The following is a 22,064-nucleotide window of genomic DNA, read 5'->3' on the forward strand; positions in this document are numbered from 1 at the left end:
CTACTAGGAATTGCACAAGACGTGTCTGGCTTTGGACTGCCAAAAATAGGCAAAGCAATACTGACAGCCAGTTCACACATATGAGAACATTTCCAATTCTTCCAACACTGTTTCACTGGTTTGAATTCACAAATGATATTTGTTACTTGTAAAGTCGATTTCTTCATATTTTACACAATCATCTCAGTTTCTTTGAGTGTATTCACTGTGTGTCCCATTCTGGCTTGTCTCCCCTTCCAATCATTCCCTGCTTCTCTTCTCCCTTCTCTCTTCTCTGCTCTGCTCTGTCCTAGTCTGTCCCGAATACGTTTTGAGTTTAGAGCAGTGCTCTCCAACTCTGTTCCTGGAGAGCTACCCTCCTGTAGGTTTTTGATCCAACCTCAGCTATAGCTAACCTGATTCAACTATTCAACCAGCTAATTATTAGAATGAAGTGTGCTAGATTAGGATTAGAGCAAAAACCTACAGGACGGTAGCGCTCTAGGAGCAGGGTTGGAGAGCCCTGGTCTAGAGGATCTTCCCCTCTGGGCAGAACTGAGAAGCAGTAGAGGACAGGAAATCCAAATCAATGAATTACAGTGTACATAGGGATAAACAAAACTCAAACTCGATTGGATTTCATATAGACTTTCTAGGTTGCCTTATTGACAGGGTTGTGCTTTAAGCCTGCTTTATGTGGTTGTCAAATGCTTCTTTCTGAGCAAAATTGTTTCGATTAGGTTTTCACTTCACGATAATTACCAGAAAGCATTGCCTGGGTTTGGATACATATCAGAAGATTACAAATGTCAAAATAGTTAGACATTTAAATTTAAAAAAGCTTTTTAGTGAAACACAACAATACCTTTCTGGGAACTACCTTTCTGTGAAATGGGTAGGCCTTATCTGCAATCAATGGCCTTTTAGATTTTAATATTTGTATTCTCTTTTCGCAGGGTCTTCCAAAACTGGCCTGCAAGTCGGACAAATCTGAGGCGAAGTCAGACGGGAAATCCGCCGCCTCTACGGAGAGACCGCTGAATCTTCATCGTCCTTTGGCAGACGGCAAAACGCATCATGCCTCTGGGAAGAAGACGCCCACGCCCCAAACCAAGTCTCCTACCTCCTCGCCCTCCCCTCCTGCGCCCCCATCACCGGAACCCAGCGTGGAAGCCGCTACTAAACCTCCTGGGTACACTTACAGCAGTGAGGGTCTGAGGGAGAAGGACCGGGGTGTTCCTAGTTGGGGTGCTCCTACTGTCACTGAGAAACTAGCGCAACTCATCGCCACCTGCCCTCCCTCAAAGTCCACCAAGGTGAAACCCCCCAAAACTACTTCCTCTCCCACCACCCACACCACATCTAATTTTATGGCCCCCACCCCAAAGCAGCGAGACCGCGCTATGGCCAACAGGGCGACCTATTCTAGAGCGGTCCACCTAGCTCCACCCCCTCCCGTCTCGCGCCCTCCTGGCCGCCCCTATGGCTCCCGGAACAATAAAGACAATGTTTTGGAGAAGTCATCCACCCCGCCTGGGAAAGAGGAGACAGATGGGGCCAGCAAGTCTGGCAGCAGCAACAACAGCAACAGCAGTCGCAGCAGCAGCCCCACATTAACTTACGGTGGCGGCAATAACCGCCTGGCAACAATTTCAAAGGACAGTAACGACAGCAACAGTAATGGCGCGAAGCCACTACAGTCACGTCTTACTCACTGCCCACCGCCTCACTCTGTCTCCTCCTCTTCCCCCTCACCACCTCGTTTGTCATCCTGCTCCTCTTCAGAGAAGAGGACGGGGAGCGGGCCAAGTCGCCAGGGCTCCCCTGCCTCTCAAGGACACCACTCCCGAGACCGAGACAGTCCCTTCCAGGCAGAGGAGAGGGAGAGCAGTGAGAGGGAGCAGGAGCGTGACCGGGACGGCCCCAGAGACTTAACCAAATGCTCCCTTCCTTCAGCATTAGGCAAGCAGGAGGCCAAGGACAAGGGGGCTAATCAGTCACTCAGAGGGGAGAGAGGCAAGAGCTTGAGCCCCAGTAAACGCAGTCCCAACACCATTAAATGCAATCCCAACCCCAATAAACGCAGTCCCAACAGGGAAAGAGACGGTCACACCAGCGGTACCTCCAGTCCCCCGGGGTCTGTGAGACGGACTGCCTCGCCACCAGAGCCCGCCGGCAACCATTCACCCCCTCCTCTCAGAGACGAGTCCCCTGGATACGAGTCACCGGGCTCGCCCCCAGAGCAGGAGAACAAACCCCTGAAGAAGCGGCGAGGCAGAAAGCCCCGCTGGACCAGAGTAGTGAACCGGACACAGAGGGCGGGCCAGTACAGCCCCGTTGACCAGTGCGAAACCATCATGCCTTTATTCTCCTCAGGCCTTGATACTCCCCCGCCCCTACGCAGGCCTGTAGGACGGCCTCCTAACCCCAATAAGGTCAAGCCTCCCGCTGTGTCTCAACTCTTTCCTCAGCCAGCCAGGAAAAGGGGACGGCCCAAGTCTAAAATGCCAAGGCTGGATGCCCCCACTCGGGGACGTCCCCCTCACAAGCTGGCCCCCTCTAAGGTATTTTCTTTACACAGGTCGAAAGAGGAGCAGGACCCCCCTGTTCTCCATCCAGAGGTAGATCTGAATCCTCCCAAACCTATGCCCAGGAAGCGGGGGCGACCCAAACGCCTGCCCCCGACCTTGCCGCAGGAGGGTCAGCCCCCCACTCTGGCACCGGAAGCGGGGGACGGCAAACAGTTCCGGACCAAGGGCAACGGGCAGCTCATCATGAAGACTATCATAGGCAAGATCAACAAGATGAAGAGTGTCAAACGCAAACGGTTCCTCAGCCAGATCCTATTAGGACCAGGGTCCGGACCAGAGCAGGAGCCCCCCAGAGGAACTGCCAGTGGGGTGGTGGGCCAGGTAGCAGCTGCAACCCAGTCTCTATCCTCCTTGGCTGCTTCTTTCGGAGGCAAACTGGGACCCCAGATCAACGTAAGCAAAAAGGGGACGATATACATGGGGAAAAGGAGAGGGCGCAAACCTAAAGCGCCAACAAATCTCTCGTTGGCAGCTCCAACACCACCCACCGAGGGGCCTTTCCTGTCCCCAAACACCACGTCGCCACTCCACCACCATCAGTCTCAGCCGCAGCACCAGCTCCCGTCTGCCGAGGTGTTCCCCTCCCCCTCGCTCTCCCAGTCCAGCGGAGGCCAGAGCCCCATCAGTGACTCCTGCTTTGTGGCGCCAGGGGCAGTGCACTTCCTGACGCACCCGCACTTCCACAGCCACGGCCACCACTCGTTCCCCTTCCCTCCCCCGACGTTCTCAGCCCCCTCCCCTCGCACTCTGGGCCCTCTCGGCTCCTCGGCTGCCGTGGCCTCCCAGAAGAAGTCGTGCCGTGGCTACCATCACCACCACCATCATTACAGGCAGCACTACCACTACCGTAAGCTATCCCCTCCTAGGCCCCTCCACCCCACCTCCCCTGCACCTCTGAGTGAGCTGAAGGAAGCCACCCCCTCTCCTGTCAGTGAGTCTCACAGTGAGGAGACTGTACCCAGCGACAGCGGCATAGGAACAGACAACAACAGCACTTCTGACCGGGGTGAGAAGGCTGGTGGGGCAAGTGGCCTAGGTAGCGTGGGGATACCACCTGGTATGGCCAGTGGACTGCTAATGCCAGGGGTGATGGGCTCAGCTGTGGGGGTAGGGGTTGGGCTAAACCCTCGCGGTGGACTAAGACACTCGTCCTCAGTGCTGCTGGAGCACCCCTCGCCCTCTCCGTCACCACTGGGGGCGAGGTCCTCACCAGACCCCCGCAGGCCCCACCTGGCGACCCCTCCCTCTGCACTAGTGGGCCACAAAGAGAAACACAAGCACAAATGCAAGCGCCGGAGCCACGGCTGCCCGGGTTACGACAAGCTAAAGAGGCAGAAGCGCAAACGCAAGAAGAAGTACCTGCAGCTGCGCTCCCGGCGCCAGGACCCCGACTTCCTGGCCGAGCTGGATGAGATTGTGGTGAGGCTGAGTGAGATCAGGATAGCGCACCGCACCCCGGCGCTCAGGCTGGGCAGTGGGCTGGGGATGCCCCCGGGAGCTGCAGGGGCGGGCAGAGTACCAGGGGCGGTAGGCAGGGCCACTGGGGCCATAGGAGGCGCTGGCGGCCCCCCTCCGCATCACTACCTGCACAGAGACTTGCTTCCAACAATCTTCAGGATAAACTTCAGCGGCTACTACTCCCCCCACCCCTCGTACCCCTGTGACTCTCTGCACTATGTCCGCAAGCCAGACCTGAAGAAGAAACGCGGGCGCCCTCCCAAGCTGCGGGAGTCCATGTCAGACGTACCATTCGTTCATGGGCTGGGGTTCCCGCTATCTAGCGGTGGGTTCTACCACCCATCCTACAGTGTTCCATACTCCTCTGGTCCCCTTGGCCTGGGCTACTACAGAGGATACCCCCCAGCCAGTGCCCTGTACCCCCATCACCAGAACTCCCACTCTGCTCCATCCCATCACTCCCCCTCCTTCCCCCCACCACCTCCCCCGTCCTACGTGCACCACCACCACCCGTCACACCTCCTGCTCAACCCCTCCAAATTTCACAAGAAGAAACACAAGCTGCTGAGACAGGAGTTCCTGGGTGGGGGCCGGTCTCCCGTGCTCTACCCGGCAATGTCCTCAGAGCTGTCGTTCGGCTGGCATCACAAACACAAACACAGACACAAACACCAAGAGCGCTGCGCAGAGGACGACGGGGAAGAGGGAGGAGGAGAGAGCCGAGGCGGAGCTGAAATTTCCGAGAGCCCGGGGTCAGGAAGGGGAGAACGCGGGGCCGGAATGGCCGAATCTCTGCAGTGCTGTCGCTTTGGAAGAGACTCCACCCCTACTACCACCAGTGCCAACAAACAAGCCACGGCCACCTCGGCCAACTCCCCTTCCTCGTCTTCCTCTTCCTCAGCCGAGAGGTACAAGCGCAAGGAGACATCCCTGTCTTTCCTGGGGCCCTCTCGCCTGGCCCAGGGCAGTGCCAGGCCCAGGGGCCACCAACACGTCGAGTCCTGGTTCAGGATGGGCAGCTCCGAGGCAGACTACGCTAAGCTCTCCCGAAACCCCGCAGCGGTCGGCCAGGGCCCGTTCACAGACGGCCAGGGAGAAGATCCAGCGGGCTGCTCAGACAGCGAAGAGGAAGACGAGGAGCCCCTCACACCCACAGACGAGGCGGATCCCAAGTCCCAGGACCCCCCGCACCACACCAACCTGTTCGCCACCGCCCTGACCCCTACCTTGCTGAGAGGAGGCCGAGTCAGGAAGGGAGGGGCGGCAGAGAGTTCTAACTTCACCCGGATGGAGCGGATGCTGAGAAAAGAGCACTCCACGTTAGCAGAGAGGAGAGAGATGGGTGAGTCATTGTGACAGGGCTTTCTGTTAGAGAGCGATATGCTGAAATACAGTGAGCTCCAAAAGTATTAGGACAGTGAAAATGTTTAGTTTGTTTTGTCTCTGTACTCCAGCACTTTGGATTTTAAATTATACAATGACTAAAGGTTAGTGTAGACTGTCAGCTTTCATTTACAAACTTGTTGGATGCATTTTCTGTTTGTTTTGGTTGTGTTTCAGATTATTTTGTGCCCAATAGAAATGAATGGTAAATAATGTATTGTGTCATTTTGGAGTCACTTTTATAACTTTCTCACTCTCACATTATTCACGATTCATTCAGGATTATCCATCATCATGGTAGCATCCACATTCATGTAAAAGTGTTTAGAAACCTATTCTATTCTTATTTACACTGAACAAAAATATAAACGCAACATGTAAAGTGTTGCATATTTTTGTATATTTACAGAAATATAAGCGCAGCATGTAAAGTGTTGGGTTTCATGAGCTGAATGAAAAAATCCCAGTAATTTTCCATACGCACCAAAAGCTTATTTCTCTCAAATTTTGTGCACAAATTTGTTTACATTCTTGTTAGTGAGGATTTTTCCATTGTCAAGATAATCCATCCACCTGACAGGCTGATTAATCAGCATGATCATTACACAGGTGCAGCTTGTGCTGGGGACAATTAAAGGCCACTGTAAAATGTGCATTTTTGTCACAACACAATGCCACAGATTTCTCAAGTTTTGAAAGAGCGTGCAATTGTCATTCTGACTGCAGGAATGTCTACCAGAGTTATTGCTAGAGAATGTAATGTTAATTTCTCTACCTTAAGCCACCTCCAACGTCGTTTTAGATTTGGCAGTATGTCCAACTGGCCTCAACCGAAGACCACGTGTAACCACGCCAGCCGACGACCTCCACATCCATCTTCTTCACCTGCGGGCACATTGGTAGCCAGGTTGACCTGGCTCCCCTGCCCAGTCATGTGAAATCTATAGATTAGGGCCTAATGAATTTATTTCAATTGACTTATTTCCTTATATGAACTGTAACTCAGTAAAAACTTTGAAATTGTTGCATGTTACATTTTATTTTTGTTCAGTATACATTAAAAATGACACTACATTATTAACATACATTTCTGTTGGGCACAAAATAATCTGAAACACAACCAAAACAAACAGCAAATGCATCCAACAAGTTTGTAGTCACAATGTAATAATTGCATGCTAGGAATATGGGACCAAATACTACACTTGACTACTTTAATACACATATAAGTGAATTTTTCCCAAAATGGGGGGTTGATGTACAAAAACTACTGTCATTTCTAAACGGTTCGCCCGATATGGATCAAAATACCCTCAAATTAAAATCCCTGTGCTATTGCTCTGAATGTGATTTCTGCACCAAAATCTTTCTTTGTACTTCTTTGGAATTTAACCCAAATTGAATCTGACATTGTGAAGGTTTTTGAATTGTGTACCAAATTTACTTAAAAAAAAAGTTCTGCTGCTAGTGCCTCAAGAATTCAGCTTTCTATTTTGTTTGGATGATGTCCGCTTAGTTTCATTTCTTGGCAATAAGTGAGCACTGAACATGGTTTGCGTCCCAAATGGCATCCTATTCCCTTTATAGTGCACTACTTCTGACCAGAGCCCTGGTTAAAAGTAGTGCGCTTTATGGGGAATAGGGTGCCATTTGGGACGCAAACCATGTTCAGTGCTCACTATGCCATATGGTGGTTTGTAAAGTGGTCACTGCATGGATACAAAACCCCGGAATCAATACTGTCACTCATGGTTATGCATACCAGGCCAATTTCAAGATATCTCTGCTGAATCTCAGTGTTCAATGACTCATTATAAACGGGGTGGTTCGAGCCCTGAATGCTGATTTGGCTGAAAGCCATGGTATATTAGACCGTATACCACGGGTAGGACCAAAAATGACTTTTTACTACTTTAATTACGTTGGTAACCAGTTTATAATAGCAATTAGGCACCTCCTAATTGATGTATATATATGTGTATGGCCAATATACCACAGCTGACTGCTGTATCCAAGCACTCTGCGTTGCGGCGTGCTCAATAACAGTAGTCCTTAGCCGTCGTATATTGACCATATACCACCATATACCACACCCCCTCGTGCCTCATTGCTTAAATTTATCCTTTAGAAATCCCTTGGAGGAACACAATGCCATCCCCTGTATGTACATCTACCCTCCACCGGCCCTGACATTAGATAGCCCTAACCAGTGATTAAGGGCTCGGCAGCAAAACCCCCATAATTACTTAAACTGGCCCTGCTTTTGTGTGGTTGTCATTGTAGCCTTGTAGGATGTCCAGCGAGATGTTCTATTTCCATAAGAATAGTTGACTCGCTGTGATAGTTGAGCTGGACGTTTTGTTACAGGCTATGTTTGGTAGGCTTCCCCATCAAAAGCTATCAAACTGAAAGGCTGCGCGCATCTCTGTCTTAGATCCCTGTGTAAACACTATTAGCTCTCAGCTAATATAGATGAACAGGGAAGACTGGGTGATTTGGGTAATGATTCGGCTCCATCAAGCTGCCTGGCTGCCATTGACTGAGATAAGTGTGTGTGTGTGTACTCTATGTGTGAGAAGGCCAGGTACGCTCGGTGGAAGGCTCCTGGTGAGGCGGCATGGTGTAGTTTGAACCCAGCCAGGGTAATCCAGGATTAGAGCTCAGGACACAGGGTCGTTCTGCGGTCACCACCACCATGGAGGTAGCCTAGTAGGCAGGGAGGCAGAGGGTGGGATAAACCACACACAGGAGTGTGAACCAGAAGAGGGGAGAGGCAGCAGGGTGGATGCTGGAGTGGCTTGCTGTCGATTGGCAAATTGACACAGTCCCCCTTTACTTATAGTAGGACCGTTCACAAATGTGATGGACGTAATGCAACACTTTATGGCTTGAAAGGAAAAGCTGTTGTTCATTACGTGACATAGTATTTCAGTTTGCTGAGGTGGGCTTAGCCTATATGTTTATCCATAATGAGCTGCATTTTGGTGAGGGAATTGGCAGTGGATGTCAATGGCAAATGTAGTAATTTCCTTTTAATTTAAGGTTAAGCCTTGATAATTATTAGATAGCATTACAAGACCGATAGAGGAAATATGTTGGCCTAACAGTGGAACTAAGCTAGGGCTTGGAATGGATAATAAATATACGTTAATAAGTGTCACGCTGCAGCTTATTCCTATGTTCATCATCTAATTCCCCTCTCTTCTCTCTATTTGTCTGTTTCTGTGCAGGCGGTACATCAAGTGTCCAGACCCGAGCCGACCACTCTACCCCTGAGGACCACCTCAGGCAGCACCACCACCACCCTCCTCTATTCCACTCTTCCTCCTCCGCCTGCCTCTCTCACTGTGGCCACAACTCGCCGTCCCAGGGTTGCTGCCTGGACGATGATGCCTCCCCGCCACACCACTCCCACCGGGCCCAGCCCTCTAAACACAGCCTGCACCACGTCAACAAGATCCTCCGTGCAAAGAAGCTCCAGAGACAGGCGAGGACAGGCAACAACATGGTCAAGAAGAGAGGCCCTGGGCGCCCCAGGAAGCATCCCTTGCCTTCCCCGCCCCCGTCGCCGCCCCCTCTGGCCGAAGTGACCCAGACCAGACACCGGGAACGTGGAGGAGGAGCGTGGAAGGGGGACACTGTGACGGACGCGATCGAGTCGGTGGTCCAGGGCCAGTTCAGGAAAGGCCAGAAGAGGAAGCACTGGGAGAGAGACAGGGAGGAGGAGGAGGAAGAGGAGGAGGTGGAGGGACGAGCTCTGGACAGGGAGGAGAACCTGGGTGGCCTGGGGGTGAGGGCCAGTGCTGAGGGAGGAAGTGGTTGGCTCACCCAAGAGGAGCTGCACCGCTTTCGCAGGTAAAACCACCACCACTACAGGCCAACACGTGATTGTAGCCTCAATGTTGAGAGTGGAGAACCGTGATTTTGTTGCAGCTTACTTCCATAGGCAGCGCTAATCTTAGATTTTAGCAGCTATATATATATATATATATATATATATATATATATATAAAAACTGAGTCTTTGTTCTATTTTAGTGCTCTGGAGGGGAAACCAGATGGCCCCTCCTCCCCGGAATGTCCGGGCACCGTCTCCATGGAACAAGCTCCACCCATGCCTATAACCAGCCAACGGGAAAAGAGAGCAGCCAGGCCTCCAAAGAAGAAGTTCCAAAAGGCGGGTCTCTACTCTGATGTGTACAAGTCGGCAGAGTGAGTCCCATAATAGAGAAACACAGACATGTCAAATCTGGATATACCCGTTTGCTTACCAAAGGTCAAACCTGGAATATTTAAGGGCATATATGGACATCTCACTCTCTTTTTGTTCCTGTTTCTCTTTCAGTCCTCGTAGTCAGCTCCTGCAGATGAAGAAAGAGAAACTGGAGTACACACCTGGGGAACACGAGTATGGGCTTTTTCCTGCCCCTATCCATGTCGGTGAGTGTTCTTGCCTGCAAGCATACACACACACACACACACACACACACACACACTTTGTCATGACTTGTTACTTCATTTCTCTCTCCCCCCTTTCAGGAAAGTACCTAAGACAGAAGCGCATTGATTTCCAGTTGCCTTACGACATCTTGTGGCTGTGGAAACATGACCAGGTGATCACTGCTAAGTGTTTTCCCCCTCAGAGTCGACAAGCTATAATAGCTTTAATAGGGATTTGTCTTATCTATATAAGGATTTGTCTCTTTTATGATGTAAGGCCTGCGATAGACTAGCGTCCTGTCCAGCAGGTGTACTTGAACATCAAGCTGCCTCACGATACATAAACAGGAGATGGGCTCCTGGACTATGAGCAGTTCTAGCTCGGACAAGGCTACTTACTTATGATGTAATAACCTACATTTCTTGGTGGTTTTAGCTCTACGAGAAGCCCGATGTCCCCCTTTATAAAAAGATCAGATCAAGTGAGTACACAGTCTTAAGATCCAGTCGCTAAAATTATAATGTAACCAAACGCTATTTAATGCTGTGTCCCAAATGGCACCCTGTTCCCTATATAATGCACTACTTTAGACCAGAGCCCTATTGGCCCCTGGTCAAAAGTTGTGCACTATATAGGGAACAGGGTGCCATTTGGGACGCTGCCATGGTCTGGTCAAGCTATTGTGTATATGTCCTTGCCTTGTGTAACTGTAGACGTCTATGTGGATGTGAAGCCTGTCTCGGGTTATGAAGCCACCACCTGTAACTGCAGGCCTTCCGGGGAAGCCATCGACAGAGGCTGCCTTGACGAATGCCTCAACAGGTATAAACACTGGTGTTGGAGACTAAAATAGACTGGCACACTGGTATATGCTCCCAGGCGTGCTATGTTTATCTACAAGGAAAACGCTTTCGACCCTGCTTGGGTCTTCAATTCTACATAAATGTTCAGAAATCTGCCTTGGAATAGCATCTCAAGATGTGAATTTAATTTAATATGAATAAATAATCTTGGTGTCTCCCACTGCAATATAAGTATTTCCTCCCAATCCCTCAGGATGAGCTTTGCCGAGTGCTCCCCCGGCACTTGTCCATGCGGGGAGCAGTGTGACAACCAGCACATCCAGAGGCATGAGTGGGTGCAGTGCCTGGAGCGCTTCCGTGCCGAGGGCAAGGGCTGGGGTATCCGCACCAAGGAGCCCCTCCGCTCAGGCCAGTTCATCATCGAGTACCTGGGAGAGGTCGTCAGCGAGCACGAGTTCAGGTGAGATAGATTTGAATGCATGTATTGATATGTGGGTTATTCATATTATTACATAAACTCATCAAAAAAAGAAACGTCCTCTCACTGTCAACTGTCAAATTTTCAGCAAACTTAACATGTGTAAATATTTGTATGAACCAAACAAGATTCAACAACTGAGACATAAACTGAACAAGTTCCACAGACATGTGACTAACAGAAATGGAATAATGTGTTCCTGATCAAAGGGGGGGTCAAAATCAAAAGTAACAGTCAGTATCTGGTGTGGCCACCAGCTGCATTAAGTACTGCAGTGCATCTCCTCCTCATGGACTACACCAGATTTGCCAGTTCTTGCTGTGAGATGTTACCCCACTCTTCTATCAAGGCACCTGCAAGTTCCCGGACATTTCAGGGGGGAATGGCCCTAGCCCTCACCCTCCGATCCAACAAGGCCCAGACGTTTTCAATGTGGGATTGAGATCCGGGCTCTATGCTGGCCATGGCAGAACACTGACATTCCTGTTTTGCAGGAAATCACACACAGAACGAGCAGTATGGCTGGTGGCATTGTCATGCTGTAGGGTCATGTCAGGATGAACCTGCAGGAAGGGTACTACATGAGGGAGGAGGATGTCTTCCCTGTAACGCACAGCATTGAGATTGCCTGCAATGACAACAAGCTCAGTCCGATGATGCTGTAACACATCGCCCCAGACCATGACGGACCCTCCACCTCCAAATCGATCCCGCTCCAGATTACAGGCCTCGGTGTAATAACGCTCATTCCTTCGACGATAAACGCGAATCCGACCTTCACCCCTGGTGAGACAAAACCGCGACTCGTCAGTGAAGTGATGATATTTTGTTGTTGCCATTTAAATGGTTATTACGGTGACCGCAGTCATTTGGCTGGCCAATTACCGTCATCCAAAATTCCATGACTGTCTCAGCCCTATTGTTAAGGTCGCGAATGGGCTGTTTGAGAGCACACACTTGTACTTGCAGAGCAGTCATTGCACAATTTCTCCATCCGCTGCATATCAACTGCAATCATTTCTATAATCAGCACTGTGTCATTTTCTCACGCTGTCCATTATTGCACTTCTTTGGTGTGAAAAGCCTGTCAAATGTCTGTTTTCAGGGACCTGCGCTGCTGCCAACAACGGTTTGAGTCTCTCGGTGCCTCTGTTTCAGATGGTTAAGCATTGTACCTGTACTGCCATTAGCTCAATTCCACCTTTCAAAATTTCACCACCTTCTCATTTAACTCAGTATTGCCATATAGGACTTCCCTGCTGTCGCTTCCCTGTCTCACTCTCTGCCATTTTAACAACGATGACGTGATGAGTGCTTTATATCCGTGGCAAATAAAACAAAAGACTATAACTCTAATCAAATTGTAACGTATACGCTGGGAGTGAAACAAGTGCATGTGGTGAGTTTAATAATAAACGGAACATCGAACAATATAACAAGCACAAGTAACGTATAGACATGAAACACATAAACAATACTGACTGGGGAAGGAACCTAAGGGAGTGCCAGATATAGGGAAGGTAATAAGTTGTGATGCACCAATATGACATTTTTAGCCGATACCGATATCTGATATTTTCCTTGACAACAAAAAAACGATACCGATATTTAACATTTTAGCGGCCTTTTAAGCATTCTAGTACAGTTAAATAGTTAACACACACACATGGACGCAGCGGTCTAAGGCACGACATCTCAGTGCAAGAGGCGTCACTACAGTCCCTGTTTTCGAATCCAGGCTGTATCACATCCGGCCGTGATTGGGAGTCCCATAGGGCGGCGCACAAGTGGCCCAGCGTCGTCCTGGTTTGGCCGGGATATGCTGTCATTGTAAATAAGAATTTTGTTCTTAACTTTCCTAGTTAAATAAAGGTTACACACACAAACACCACACTGATCAAAACGTTATTTTGTTGGCATTTACGTATGCCCCCATTACCAGTAAAACATAATCAAAACCTATTTCTTTCACTTACTTGCTGTGCTGTTTCATTGTTCATTTGTTCAGTCGCTTCATTCTCAACAAGGATTTCTATGGAACACCATTTGGGTCTTTGCGTGTCAAAAAAGAAAACAATGACCAGTAGATAACACTATTTGACTAGCCACAATAAGAATTAGCCACAATAGTGGACTTTGCGGTTAGCCTTCAAAATAAAAAGTATGTCATTGATAGTGAGGCAAATCAATACAAATAGTAGAATTATGCCATAATTGAATAGATCATGCTAAAAGAGGTTGGAATGTTGTTATATAAAATCAAATCACTGTACAGCCCTACCTATGGATTGTGGATCAATGACATGGGGTATCAGTCTACTCAGTGACACCCAGAGAACATTAACGTCGTAGCTTTATTGCGGGACTCTGAAACAACTGTGAATTGAGCCACATTTATTGTCAACCTATGTGTATTGAACACTATTCCAGAGGAAAAACAATACTGATAAATATATTGGGTATTGAGTAGACTGATTGAGTAGACTGATACCCCATTTCATTGATCCCCAATCCTTAGGTAAAGCTGTACAGTGCAATATGAACGTCCACACACAATTGGCTGACTGGGGAGGTGATTTGACACAGTCACATTTCTGCGATAAGAGCTACAACGCTAGTATTTGCGTAAACTCAGTTGTGTTCTGTGGGTGTCACCGAGTAGACTGATACCCCATTTCATTGCTTCACATTCCAACCTGGTTTAACATTATCTAGTCTAAATATGGCATGAATCCACCAATTATAAACTTCTTCAACACTTTCAAAAAGGTACTTTTATTTTGAAGGCAAACCGCAAAGTCCACTATTGTGCCTAATCCTTATTGTGGCTAGCTTCACAACACATAACCCAGTCCGGTCGAGCCTCACTAGCCAGATTAAGCTAGCTGGCTGCTTATAACGTTAGCTTTGGGCAACAGGGTTAAGTAGCTGGCTAGCTATTAATTTTCATGAACTGAAGTTCAATTTCAACAGGCGAACAACAAGTGGCAACCTAGCTAATACTTACTCACAAGGATTCCTAAATCGTTGCTAAGAATAATGAAAATGACTGCAGTTTCTACTGGTCATTGTTTTCAGGCTGGTTGTATTGGTGCTAGCTAGGTACCAAGCTAAAGCTAGCTACCCCAGAAGTTGTGGTCAAACAAACAATGCTTTATTACTAACGCGGTTTCGTGGCCGGTGTTTGCTTGTTTGCCGACTTTTTTGTACAGCTTTTACAGTGCTACTGTATCTTTTTTGACACGCAAAGACCCTAACAGCATTCCATAGTATGTATGTCTTGAAGCTAATAGCAGTGACGCTATTACTGTGTAACTCCGGTAGGGCAACATCTGAAAAATAGCGTACTTGAGATTGTGTACCTGTGCTTGACCAGTCGGCGAAAGGCAACATCACCCACGACAGAGAACGGTTGATTGTCAAAGGCAATGAATTCCAGTATCTTGGCTTTAACGGATTTCACCTTTTGAGTTGTCTCGCTGAAATGTTCTTACTCTTTCAAATGACTAATCTACTTGTTGACTGCTCGATCCACACAGCAGACATTGTGGGCTAAGTTATGAATGCTGTGTTGCACGTGTAGCGCCAAATTTTACGTGCCGCCATTAGTGCATGTACCTACGTTATATAGGTATGCACGTCAGCTTTGACATCGGTTTTGCACATCGGCGTTAAATGTTTGCATTTTTAGCTAATATCGGCTGATTCCGATATGTTCACCTATATATCGTGCATCCCTAGTAATAAGTGAGGTACTGGAGTACAGGTGTGTCTGATGATGACGTGCAGGTGTGCGTAATGATTGATGCCAGGTGTGTGTAATGATGGATCCCAGGACCGGTGGCGTGAGTAGATGTGACACAAATTCTAATCAAAACAAAACAACTGGTTTTAAATAGGCTCTGTCTAAATACAGTTACAAGCACCATAATTGCTCCCCGTGGGCATATAATATTAAGGTAGACTATGGAGGCTTTTACGCACATCCAAAATAATAATGAAATCTGGCTAAAACAATAATTAAAAGGGGGATATCGGCTCATTGTTTTGCTCCTCCCAAACTTGATCTTTCGATAAAGCTTTGGTGATTCATATGTATTTCAAAGCAATCTCATGAGCCAAACCCATTATTGATAGGCTGGGCTTTCCATGGCACTGTGTGCACATGTAGGCCTAAATGTCTTTAAATGCATAACGTTCAAACTTCTATACAGAATAGGAGGCTCCTGTCAGTTGTATCCAGTGTCTCCCCTACATGCGTGTAGTGTTTAAAAAAAAAGATCTATATATAATGTAGATGTATAGACTGATAGACTCCCCATTAACCCCCCCCTCCCCCTACATTCTCTATAAAGAATCTGTCGTTGATATGGTGGAGGACTGAATTGTTAGGAGGATATTGGTGTTAACTCGAAATGACACAACGACAAGGTTCCAGTTTAACAAAGTTTACTATACTATATGAACATACTACAAGGTAGCCATTCCACTCCAGGCTAGGTCCATCAACAACAAGACTCCCTGCGCAGGCGCACTCTTGACTGAGTGATAGCCCCGTAATAGCATAAATATAGGGATACTTAGCATAAATATAGGGATACTTAAAACATGAACTTAACAATTGGCACCCCTCCCACTTCAACGCAAGACCACTGATCTTAGACAGGTCAGGTAACGTGCGTTTGACACTTGCGCCTCCTTAGTGCCAGTTGAAAATAGAGCGCTTAGTCTCCCATTGACATCAATTTATAACTATGTGAAAATTCAACTTAGGGTTGAATTCGTAAATTCACTCTGGAGTGCCAGAGTGCGCTCTAGGCATTAGTAAATCCAGAGCGTTGTCAGATTGTCCATTCGTAAATTCAGAGCGTTTCCTCCTCAGATCGTTCAGAGCGCACACTAGACGCTCTGGCTGATCCGAGCGTTCTGACCTCACAATGCCAGTCAAGCACCCAAGCTAACTGGCTAATTTTGGCTAACTTGCTAGCTACTTCCAGACACAAACACCTCACTCTGACCATTTTTCTCGACCTAGCAGAGCTGGTTAGGGTGTTATGTTATCCTGAGCGTTGGGGACTGTAACTGTGCTCCTGGCAACAATTTAATAATGCTTTTTTTGCAGAGGTTTACTGACACCGGCCATATTCAACGGGTGTTGAGCGTTCGTAAATTCATCAGTTATTCTGCGCTCTGGCACACTCAGACGAGAATGCTCTGAAATCGGGAGTAGATAGCCAGAGCGAATTTACGAACGCATCCTTAAGTGGAAGTTAGCAAGGATTCGCCGCCAAATGTATTATTCTTTCATGTTAAATCACTATTATTTTTGTGGGCATTTTGAATGGTTCTATGGAGTTCATCTGTATTCCTAAACTCTGCTTTATATTCTCATATCCATGTCTTCTAATGTCCCTCTCTCTCCCCCCTCTGTGTGTCCTGTAGAAGTCGCATGATGGAGCAGTACTTCGCCCACAGCGGCCAATACTGTCTGAACCTGGACAGCGGCATGGTGATCGACAGCTACCGGATGGGCAACGAGGCTCGCTTCATCAACCACAGCTGTGAACCCAACTGTGAGATGCAGAAGTGGTAAGTTAGTAGGACTACTACTAATAGTACAACAACATGCCATTTCGCAGACGCTTTTATCCAGACCGTCTGAGCGGGAATAGAACCTGCAATCCTTGGCATTAAAAGCCCCCATGCTCTACCAACTTAGCCACACAGTTCAACTCTAGTAGTGTTTGGGGTTCACCTAGGAATGGTTTCCTGGACACAGACCAAGCCAACCGACATGCATGCGCACTTGCTACTTACTGAAAAGCATGTTCAATGGATATTCTCCATTGAAAGTCCTTAGGCTAATGTCCAGAACACCACCTCTAGTACAGAAGACAGTCTGTTAATAACACACAATGGTACGTTTTACTAAGTGTCTATAAAGCTTGTTATTTTTTACAAGGAATAATACATGAAAGGTAGAACACAAGTTAAACCAAGGTTACGATATTGAAAGTAAGTAAAACAGGAGGACCTCAACATGTTAAACCCACCGTTTAAGTGAAGAGGAATTTCAGCAACTCTTGGAGGACAGTTGAAGTTAATAAAAAGCTTCTTCATTGTTAAAAGTTTTGTTAACCCCAAAAGGGCTTGAACACAGACCGTAAAAACGGTTAAGGACCTTTGAGAAAAGACACCTGTTTTCCTTCTTGAACGTCCAGTCAGTAAACTAGGACACACCGATCTAACAACTGTCTCTCTGTAGTGCTGTGGGGTGTTGTGGCGTGGGCCTCGAATAAGAGATTCTACAGGGATAGAGCTTTTCCAGCGTGAGGCCAGTCCTCCATCTTGTCACAGAATAGCGATTATACGACGTTGTAGCTGGGGCCTTGGACACAGCTGTATTAGTGCCCCTAGACAATGTGCTGAAACTGCCTTTTGTGCTCCCAGAAAGAGTATATTATACAGCAAAGTGCAGCCTACACGGTTGTACCGTGCAGAGAGATTAAAAAAGTGTGCTCCCGAAATGGCACCCTATTCCCTGTATAGTACACTTTTGACCAGAGCCCTATGCTCTGGCTGTGCCCTATGCTCAAGTTCAAATCATATCAAAGTTTATTTGTCATGTGCGCCAAATACAATGAAATGCTTACTTACTTTTTTTGCACTATTGGTTAGAGCCTGTATTAGGTGAACAATAGGTAGGTAAAGAAGTAAAAACAACAGTAAAAAGACAGGCTATATACAGTAGCGAGGCTATAAAAGGAGCGAGGCTACATACCGACACCGGTTAGTCGGGCTGATTGAGGTAGTATGTACATGTAGATATGGTTAAAGTGACTATGCATATATGATGAACAGAGAGTAGCAGCAGCGTAAAAAGAGGGGTTGGGGGGGGCACACAATGCAAATAGTCCGGGTAGCCATTTCATAGCCTGCCTGGGCAAATCTGAGTTCTCCCTCCTCACTCTTCTTCCCTCGTGTCTGTTACTCCTGCAGGTCGGTGAATGGGGTGTACAGGATCGGCCTCTTTGCCCTCAAGGACATGAGCAGCGGCACGGAGCTCACCTACGACTACAACTTCCACTCCTTCAACACCGAAGAGCAGGTGGGTGTGGCGGCACATTAACCATTTCCCCCGATCCACTCCCAGTTACAGCCTCAATTTAGCCTTGTTCCAGATCTGTTTGTGCCGCGGCAAAAAATCTATCTTGGTCGTTTTAGCATTCAAGAGCACACTCCACTGGGTTTGGGTTTCGATCTCAATTTTCCCACACCGTTCCCTTTTCCTGTTTTTGGCACACACTTCACATTCCTTTACCTGTGTCACCTCTTACCTTGAACTTCTCTCCCCTTTCATCCCCCCTCTACTGCTGCTTACTTCTCTCGCTCTCTCTCTCTCTCTACTCCCCTCTCTTACTCTACTCCCCTCTCTCTCTACTCCCCTCTCTTACTCTACTCCCCTCTCTCTCTCTCTACTCCCATCTCTCTCTCTACTCCCATCTCTCTCTCTCTACTCCCATCTCTCTCTCTCTACTCCCCTCTCTTTCTACTCCCCTCGCTCTCTCTACTCCCTACTCCCCTCTCTTTCTCTACTCCCCTCGCTCTCTCTCCTCCCCTCTCTTTCTTTACTCCCCTCGCTCTCTCTACTCCCCTCTCTCTACTCCCCTCTCTCTACTCCCCTCTCTCTCGCTCTCTCTACTCCCCTCTCTACTCCCCTCTCGCTCTCGCTCTCTCTCTCTCTCTCTCTCTCGCTCTCACTCTCTCTACAGCAAGTGTGTAAATGTGGCTCAGAGGGCTGCCGGGGCATCATCGGAGGGAAAAGCCAGCGAATCAACGGGATGCCTGGAAAGACAGGCGGGGCACGGCGGCTGGGTCGACTCAAGGAGAAACGCAAGTCCAAGCACCAGCTGAAAAAACGAGTGCGTGTAAGGGAGAGAGACTAGAGGAAATGTTATATCAGGTGTCTTGCTACTGCCGCTACAATGGGTCTTTGATATTTACCGTCATCAAATGTTTTAACGACAGCGTTTTTATGGAGCCTATAGGCAAAGAAATTGTACTCTGGTCCTAAATCAGTCAAGTTTTTGCCATGTCTTTAGCTCTATAACCTAGAGAGCGGCTAAGTTTATTTTAAGGGCACTGTGTATGTAGAACAGAGTGGTTCTTTGTATCAAAGGAGCTTTTTGTGAGGTGGAAGGTTCGATAAAAAAAATGACACAATGGACTTGAATAGTGAGAGGGCTGGACTGAACAACAGCATAGGATCAGTACTCCTTTATCTCTAACTCTCCCCCTCTTCTCTTTTCCCAAGGAGGAGGATTCAAGTGACAGCAGCATATGATCAGTACTCCTTTATCTCTAACTCTCCCCCTCTTCTCTTTTCCCAAGGAGGAGGATTCAAGTGACAGCAGCATAGGATCAGTACTCCTTTATCTCTAACTCTCCCCCTCTTCTCTTTTCCCAAGGAGGAGGATTCAAGTGACAGCAGCATAGGATCAGTACTCCTTTATCTCTAACTCTCCCCCTCTTCTCTTTTCCCAAGGAGGAGGATTCAAGTGACAGCAGCAAGTTTTATCCCCACCTTCTTATGAAACCCATGTCCAACAGAGAGAGGTACACACACAGCACACGTGCCAAACACACCCCATCCGCCCTTCACACACACATACCCACGCCAACAGAACACACACACTCACCACTCTCTCTCTCTGTGGCTCAGGAACTTCGTGCTCAAGCACTGTGTGTTCCTACTGAGGAACTGGGAGAAGATGAGGGAGAAGCAGGAGCTGTTAAAGAGGGAAGGCGAGAGGGAGGCCAGTGGCGGCCTGTCCATCTACACACGCTGGGGAGGAGTCATCCGCGACGACGGAAACATCAAGTCAGGTGTGTGTGTGTGTGTGTGTGTGTGTGTGTGTGTGTGTGTGTGTGTGTGTGTGTGTGTGTGTGTGTGTGTGTGTGTGTGTGTCTGTGTGTGTGAGGAGTCAAAGGTGTGTGAGACCCACATGTGCAGCAAAACAGAACTAGACTGAATAGAATAATCATTCTATACTGAACAGAAATATGAACAGGTAAAGTGTTGGTCCCATTTTTCATGAGCTGAAATAAAATATCCCCAAAATGTCAAACATTTTGTGCAGAAATTAGTTTACATCCCTGTTAGTGAGCATTTCTCCTTTGCCCAGATAACCATCCACCTGACAGGTGTCCACCTGACAGCAGGCTAACTGCAGGAATGTCCACCAGAGTGGTTGCCAGAGAATTGAATGTTCATTTCTCTACTATAAGCCGCCTCCAACATTGTTTTTGAGAATTTGGCAGTACGTCCAACCCGACCTCACAACCACAGACCACGTGTAACCACACCAGCCCAGGACCTCCACATCAGGCTTCTTCACCTGCGGGCTCGTCTGAGACCAGCCACCCGGAGAGCTGATGAAACTGAGGAGTATTTCTGTCTGTAAAAAAGCCCTTTTGTGGGGTAAAACTGATTCTGATTGGCCCATGCCGAGTCATGTGAAATCCAGAGATGAGGGCCTAATGAATGTATTTCAATTGGCTGATTTCCTTACAGTTCATATAACTCAGTAAAATCGTTGAAATATATTTTTGCTCAGTATATTTTTATATGCAGGAATGTGCCCGGGGTAAGTTTTCCCAAAAGCTTTGTAGCACTAAGATAATATTTCATCCTTTCCCTACAATAGACTTATGATGACGTTAGTGCTACAAAGCTTTTCGGAGAAACCCCAGTTAAATCCGGAATATGAATGCTGTTTTTTGTATGTGGCGTCAAGGGGAGTGTTTGTGATGGCTTGTCGACTCAATCGCTCTGTGCGTGTGTCCCTTTGTCATCGCAGACGTGTTCCTAACACAGTTCTCGGCGCTGCAGACGTCGCGGTCGGTGCGCACGCGGAGGCTGGCGGCAGCCGAGGAGAACACGGAGGTCACCCGCACCGCCCGCCTGGCGCACATCTTCAAGGAGATCTGTGACATGATCACCAGCTACAAGGGTCAGTGACACACATACACACATTTGCGCTCGCGCACACATGCAACACGCTCACACACCTTTATTTAACTAGGCAAGTAAATTTCTTATTTACACTGACGGGATATAATATTAGCACAATTAATTGGCCTACACTACAAATTGAACAAAATTTTTAACACATCTGATTTGTACATAATACAAAGTGACCATACCATAATAATTTTGATCTAAATACGCGAAATAAAATCACCATGTCTCAATAAAAAAATAAATGTATATTTTTCTGTGCGTTGATTGGTGGGGAAAAACAGGTCTACTAGCCTACTGTAGGCTACACTACTTTTTTTACATCAACATTCGTTCAGATCCATTAGCTTGTATCAATAGTATCAAAAGAAAGGTAGATAAGGAACATCTAGGTTTCAGGGAAGAATGTACAGAGAGATATGCGTTCATCTTACCATCTTTTCCCAATGCGAAGCCAGTGTGTCTTATTTGCAATGAAAATGTCACTGTTTGCCAATAGTTCAATCTCAGAAGTCATTATTAATCTAAGCTTGGAACTTTCAAGTGGCCCGAAGCAGAAAGGTTGAAGCGTTAACTGCAAGCTACACACACAGATTTTTGGGCTGACATTCTGTCACTTAAACGGGTTAAATCTGCAGTTACAAGGAAGAAGGAAAACCCCTGTGGAGATGGTGGAAAAACTTGATGCCTTTACTAGGAAGCTTGAGTTGTTCGATTTAGACTTGTCATCTGGAAGGCTACTGCACTTCAGCACACTGAAGAAACAACAGGCAGAGGGACCAGGCCGCAGCATTGTCACACAGGTGATGGAAGATTTCATCAAGCAGCTGAGGGACAACTTCTCCACCAGATTTGAAGACTACAGCATGCCCAAGGATATCATTGCGTTTGTACGTGATCCTCTCACAGTC

General features: G+C 47.6%; 1 protein-coding gene across 8 annotated transcripts in view; it reads left to right on the forward strand.

Annotated features, from left to right (window-relative positions):
• The window catches only part of LOC139554765 (histone-lysine N-methyltransferase ASH1L-like), a 45,113-nt gene that overhangs the window by 6,340 nt on the left and 16,709 nt on the right, over window positions 1-22,064 (forward strand). For 5 of the 8 annotated variants that reach the window (XM_071367889.1, XM_071367886.1, XM_071367884.1 and 2 more), the window contains 14 exons: window positions 936-5,370; window positions 8,642-9,266; window positions 9,449-9,622; window positions 9,756-9,850; window positions 9,950-10,023; window positions 10,287-10,332; window positions 10,565-10,673; window positions 10,908-11,114; window positions 16,575-16,721; window positions 18,132-18,240; window positions 18,905-19,060; window positions 19,678-19,748; window positions 19,855-20,018; window positions 20,993-21,145. In XM_071367889.1, coding sequence (XP_071223990.1) covers window positions 936-5,370; window positions 8,642-9,266; window positions 9,449-9,622; window positions 9,756-9,850; window positions 9,950-10,023; window positions 10,287-10,332; window positions 10,565-10,673; window positions 10,908-11,114; window positions 16,575-16,721; window positions 18,132-18,240; window positions 18,905-19,060; window positions 19,678-19,748; window positions 19,855-20,018; window positions 20,993-21,145 — 6,565 coding nt within the window. The other 3 variants (XM_071367887.1, XM_071367888.1, XM_071367890.1) reach the window with 2 other exon arrangements.

The sequence above is a fragment of the Salvelinus alpinus genome, chromosome 26, assembly GCF_045679555.1.
Source record: "Salvelinus alpinus chromosome 26, SLU_Salpinus.1, whole genome shotgun sequence".
Lineage (NCBI taxonomy): Eukaryota > Metazoa > Chordata > Actinopteri > Salmoniformes > Salmonidae > Salvelinus > Salvelinus alpinus.